The sequence below is a fragment of the Pinus tabuliformis genome, chromosome 6, assembly GCF_031772625.1.
Source record: "Pinus tabuliformis cultivar Carrire ecotype Pingquan chromosome 6, CPIR1, whole genome shotgun sequence".
Lineage (NCBI taxonomy): Eukaryota > Viridiplantae > Streptophyta > Pinopsida > Pinales > Pinaceae > Pinus > Pinus tabuliformis.
The window spans coordinates 1,967,028,137-1,967,034,533 of NC_142292.1; the positions used below are offsets into that span (position 1 = coordinate 1,967,028,137).

A 6,397-nucleotide genomic window follows, 5' to 3' on the forward strand; every position below is an offset into this window, starting at 1 on the left:
AACTCTGCAACCCTGTATATAAGGAAGTTTCAAAATATTTTGGAAATTTGATAAAACATTTGTGAATATTAAGAATGAATAATACAACCGGAATGTAATATTAATGCAAAAATATTTTGGAAATTTTAACTAAACAATTATCTTCACTTAGAGTTACAAAATATTTCTAAATAGAAATACACAATCAACATAAAAAGTACTAACAACAAGTAATACATATAAAACTCTATTCCATTAAATCATATTAAAAGTTTAAGATCTAAAAGTTACAGGACAGCATTCGCCTCTCCATCACACTTGTTAATAGAACACAGGTGATTCTTAGCCTTGCCTCAACGAAGCAAAATATAACAATACCATTTACAAAACACTAACCAACTCTGAATTGGTAGTCACACATCAAGCAATTTATCATTACTAATTCTCTTTGCTCCTCCCCTTTTGATCAATACATCATGAGGCTTTTGATCGGACAATGACGAGTGATGGGCCTCTGTATTAAATTTCCCATAAATGTCTTGCTTGTAGAATTGTCTGGTTCTGTACACCAGAACAGCTGCAATGGCCGAACCAACAACGCTAACTGCTGCCATTATGATAAATGTTATCTCAAAGCAAGACTTCCCAACACATATCATCTCATTTGATGCGGCTGGAACAGCACTAGATGGCACTTCAAGTTTTGCTCGCTGGTCGTAGAAGTATCCCGCTACCCTAACAGAGAATAAGTAAGCCCCTAGAGGGCTGGCACTTGCTCCAATATTATACAAAATTGCAAAATGGCGAAGCCCAAACAGTTCGGAGATGATAGAGAACATGAGAGGCCACTGTGCACCGAAGCACATGCCAATCAGAATGGAGGCCATATAAAGGGATCCAGGGATTCCCGAAGCAACGAGGAGATGACCTATGGATGCAACTAACAGCACTAGGCTTAGCAAAAAGGGCCTTGGAATTGAATACTTGTGCACAAGTATTTCGGAGATGAAACCTGCGCCAACTCGGCCTAAAAAGTTCCAGATGCTCAGAAGTGAAACAAAAGTGCTTATACTCAGAGAGGAGTATCGCAAGGATTTTCCAATTTGTCCCATGTTGTCAATTGCAGTAATTGTAGATCCCAATCCACATGTTGTTGCCAAGAAAAGTATCCACAAATCTAAGCTCATTAATGCTTGAGGAATTGTATGGTCTTCACCTCTTTGAGGTCTTTTGCCTTTATTAATTTTCTTCTCATCATCAGTGGCTAGTACTTCGTTGCTACTCTCAGCAGATGTGCCTTCTGTTACAATTGCCGATATATCTACGGAAGCAGAGTTGATATCCTTGCAGCAGCTTTCCACTTCAATCTCAGTCTCTCTTCGACTTGAAAAAGCATCATTATGGTCCAGTTGAAGAACATTTTCTGAATTTTGAAGCTCTGAGCGTATGACTATAAGCAATGGCAACAAGATTATCTGAATCATTACTGCAGCAAACAACCGAATGAGAGTCTGTGGAAGAACCAACAAGTTCTCCAGCAAAATAAAAGCCATAAGCAAGCCAGCCAGCACCAGGGCCATGACAAGAAAAGTATAAAAATTCTTCGTCTCGTTCTTCTCTTTTGGAGCTTCCATAGGCCTAACGATAGGCATCAATAGCAGCACTACAGAAGTGGGAAGAGTAGCAGCCAGGACTATGAGAAAGCTGGGCTGTTCATCCTTACTGACAGCCCTGTAGATCTGAGTGATAATAGCACCACTTAGACCTACAAATCCCTTGAGCAGCCCAATAACGAGCCCTCTGCCTCTTGGGAAATTTTTGACACACGTCACAATTATTCCCGTATTCACAAATGTCATGGAGCTCCCTCCCATGCACTGATACATGCACATCTGCCACACTGCAGGCTTTGTAACTCTGCCGGTGACAGAGAGCCAAATCATGAGATATCCAGTGAGGTTCAGTGCTGAACCCATAGAGAGAAGCACCCATGGTGCACAAAACTCATTGATGAGACCGGCAATGATGCCCACTTTTGCACCCAAGTCCTTGAAAAAAGCCAATGTATCGATCACCTCCTGATCATATCCCAAATTTATCTTAATAGTTTGGGAATACAAGCCAAAAATATAATTCGATCCAGCAAACGAGAGTATAATGAAGCATGCTACGGCCATCATCCATCTGCTTTTCAGGCCTCGAATAACATGATCACTGAAAGCTCCCATATCGATATAAAAATAGAATTGTCAATAGGAATATTCAATAACTTCTTCAACAACTAAAACTTTTCACTGGATTTTCAAAGAAGATTGTAACATCGAGAAGTCTGAGCATATAGGAAGAGGATGGATGGATGGAGAAGATAATTTGAAGACTTTTTCAACAACTAAAACTTTTCACTGGATTTTCAAAGAAGATTGTAACATCGAGAAGCCTGAGCATATGGGAAGAGGATGGATGGATGGAAAAGATAATTTGAAGTGAGGAATTTATAGGCTGAAAACTTAGCGACAAGGTAACACACAGCTGTCCAAATTCTGGGGGAAATCGGGAGGGGTGGGACATGAAATCCACGAGGACAGATATTTGGAGTGGACACAGGAAATGGAGATTCATTTCTGATGTTTCGTGGCAAGCGAGATGGAGAACAACAATACACGAGGCAGTGGTACGATGCTTGGATGGAAGTGAATGAGATCAGATCAACGGCAGCAAGGTGTGAATTACGCGTGTCCATTCAGTCTATCTGAATCTTACTTAGAAAATGATAGCTCATTTGTGATGAGAGTATATTCAGCCTCAAAAGTCCAAAGCTTGGCCACTTTTTCATTTGTCGTAATCAACCAACCAATCACTATTCATGAGCATCTGGAGATAATATCTTCCGTCAACAAGGAATTAGGTAAGTCTCATTTCTTGATTGCTGTCAATACATGTCCCACTTTAATCAAATATGGAAGGTAACTGCGTTCCTGGAGCCGACTTGCTTTTAATTTTCCTCTAGTTATCTGCATCAGAAGAGTGTAATTTAATGGTAGATTGTGGAATATTTTCGAAATACATGAGAAATCAAACAATTTATTTTATTTATGTTTCTGTTCGCTCATGTGTATCAAATTTATGCAATTTACAATTTTTACTCATGTCTATCAGATTTACCTAATTTTACAATTTGTATATCCATAATTCTTAGATTTGCAATCCATCCCAGCAATGTAAAGATGATCATTTGCGTTTTTAACTATTATACAAATTATACTATTATACAAATTATTAATTTAGTTATCAAAACACTTCTAATATAACTTTGAGTTTTAATTTTATCGACACCTACGAGCAAAATCAAACAATTAAGATTATTCACGTTTGTCTCCGTTAATATTTATCAACTTTACAATGCTTATTCCTGTTTGTCTCCATTAATATCTATCAAATTTTCAAAATTTACAATGCTTATTTCTGCACATTTGCAATAAATACAATCAACATAAAGATGACCATTTGCATTGTTCAATTTTACAAAGTAACTCTGCACAAAATAAGAACTAGCTCAACCATTTTCTAATGCAAAGGTGGGAAACGGATGACATGAAATTCCGCTTTTGAAATATAATATTGACAAAGTAGGAACCATGCAAAGGGCATGTAATAATAATGGAGTTGGAATTTGAATAAAGAAAAGAAAAAGAAAAAAAGACACTATTACAACCCACAGAGCAACATCATAACCTGAGATACGATTACCAGACTCACTGATGTCAAAGAGTGTGCGTTGATTTGGATTTAAGAAAAAAATCTATTAATATGAAAACGTGCAATGTCAATATAAATACAGCTTTCTAATAATAATTCCATTCAAACTCCATGGATGATACTACATACTACAAAATTCCAGACTCCGGAGAATTAAGAAGCTTGTTAATTGTCAGTTGTGAAATCTAGTCCTGAAGACCAGCGAAACAATATGTTTGGTGTATAATGTTTGTTTTGATTTGACTTTGGTTGTCTGAAAGAACAGAAATGATGTCTCGAGTCAACAAAGAAACCAGTAATACAAAACACTATAAGAACTACCTCCGACAGATTTATGAGCAAATTTGTCACTCAGACCACTCATGCCACATCAAAATCATGCAACTTATAACCTACTTGTGGATATGGATATTAAACTCAACACCAAACTAGGGTGTTCAGCAAGGTATCCAAGTCACAGTCACAAACTATTTTTCCTGTACGGAATTGTCACAACCCAGAGTGGGGTGTTCGGTAAGATATCTTTCTTTTATGGAATTATCACAATCGAAACAGACTGTTGCAGAGATGGAACTCATAACCATTTTATTTGTGGATATGAATTTTTACCCAACCACAGTGTGGAGAATTACCCTGATTGCCATCACTCCTGGAAGCATTTGTCCTTGCAAAAGGCTCCTCGTTAATGAGGAAGATATTTAAAACCCTGACATGGTTGTCCTTTCTCCTTGCTGCTATATACAGAAGATAAACATGAGTTGCATCTGAAAGTCTCAAACCACACAACGAAACTGGTAACAAAAACCAAATATGAATTTATATAACCATGAAACGTCAAAGCAGCAGCTATAGCTGCATACAACACTGACTAGGCAACCTCAGAAGTCTCAGAACAAACTACGAAACTACTGTTACATAAATTATGTAGCTGTAGTTGCCCTACAACACTAACTGTGCATCCCTCTTCTATCCCAGGTCAACTAAATTTATACAGAAATTAAGTCGGTTAATTGCCCCTTCAGATTGATATGGTTATGGCAGTGATGGCCCTTCAAAGTTGAACAGGTTATGGCGGTGGCGTCCCTTCAAAGCTGAATAGAATATGGCGGTGAGGCCCTGTGTGGTGAGGTGGTTTGTCCATGACATGACAGAGAAGGGGGTAATTATTTTCAACACTCCCCCTTAATTACCACCCACAGCTTAACCTTGAATAACATAACTTAAACATGTGTGCAGGTCTAAGTCTCAGGTAGGCTTACAATGAGTCAAAACTGTGACATCAACTCTTGTGGTGGATTTCTTTTTTGGTTTCTTCCGGATCCTGTGTACTCTGAACTGTTTCATCTTTTTCTTTTTTTTCATAACCTACAAATTTCAATTTCTTCATTTGTTGTTGTAACTCTTCCATCTTAAAATCTTGTTTATCATAAAAACATAGAAAATCATTTCAGGTTGTCCATGCATGCCATCTACTTCTTCAAAAATCTACTTGAATGTGGAATGTTGTCACATGTCAGCTTCTATAATTTGTTCTTTCTCATTAATCATTTAATTATCAATTTGCTGCAACATAAGTTCATAATACAATTTTATCACTTCAAGACTCCAATACATGAAAATTTCATTGGCATTTTCATTTTCAATATCATCCATGTTGCCTTCAACATTCATTGTTGCAATTTCTTCATATTTTGTTGCTTCTTCCTAGTTGCTTCTAACATCTGCACACATAAAATCAATGTTAAGTTTATATGAAAAACATCTTCAAAACCATATTGGTTTTGTTCATCCTGCTTTGGAATAAGAGCTTTCTTCTCTTCTTCCTTCGTTGACTTTGTCGATGCCTCATAATATTGATTCTCCACCTCTGCTTCTGCAAACAGGTTTTCTTCCACTTGGCTTCCAAACACAAGTGGGTTTCTCTCACCAAATAACAACATATCAATAAGACATTTATGTTGCATCATATGCAACCACTGATCACTAGTTAATCACTACTTAATTGTTCTTTGTCAAATTTAACATCAGTAATTTCAATTGTTGGATCCACTCAACTAGTTGTTTCTCCATTGTTAGCATTATCTATGCCAAAATCATCTCGTCCTAGTAACACACCATCAACATTGTGATCCACTTTCAAGAGAGATTCACCAAACTCTTCATCGTTCTATAGATATTGTTAACGGGAAAAGTGTCTATTCAGAACGCCCCTATCCCACTAAGGTGTGACAGTACCTTAGAAACAAACAGAGAAAACTATTTTCGTATTCTTCTTTATGAACTATAAACGAAGAGGAATAGGATGAACCAACCTGTGTCTTGCGCTTAATCCTTCGATCCAATCTCTCTCCTCTCTGACAGCTTCCAGCTACCTGCTCCCTTACTTGCCCAGCTTCACCAAGTTCCTGCAAGATCACAGAAAAAGAAAACTACACAAAGACATGGATTTATATTCATAAATAGCTTAGGATCAGATTTAAGCTAAACATGCAAATATAACAAAACATCATTGATACACAAGCATGTAGGAGAAACTCAAATAGTTTTATTGATATAACAAGAAGGTCCAGGAGGAGTTACAACCGATGATTCCTGATCCAGCATCAACCCCCCAGCAAAGGAATCCCCTCTTCACCTCCAACAAAGCATAAATCACCCAATA

The 6,397-nt window shown here is 37.4% G+C and overlaps 1 protein-coding gene across 1 annotated transcript; it reads right to left on the minus strand.

Moving 5' to 3' along the window:
* Positions 1–365: 365 nt before the first annotated feature.
* Positions 366–2,356, minus strand: LOC149267059 (protein NUCLEAR FUSION DEFECTIVE 4-like). Its single transcript, XM_089397998.1, has one exon. The coding sequence runs from the start codon at positions 2,205–2,207 to the stop codon at positions 393–395; it is 1,815 nt and encodes a 604-aa protein (XP_089254124.1). The 5' UTR covers positions 2,208–2,356; the 3' UTR covers positions 366–392.
* Between the last annotated feature and the right edge of the window lie 4,041 nt (positions 2,357–6,397).

Bases quoted from the DNA above. Each gene is read 5' to 3' on its own strand.
- LOC149267059 (XM_089397998.1), bottom strand. From the start codon at position 2,207: ATGGGAGCTTTCAGTGATCATGTTATTCGAGGCCTGAAAAGCAGATGG.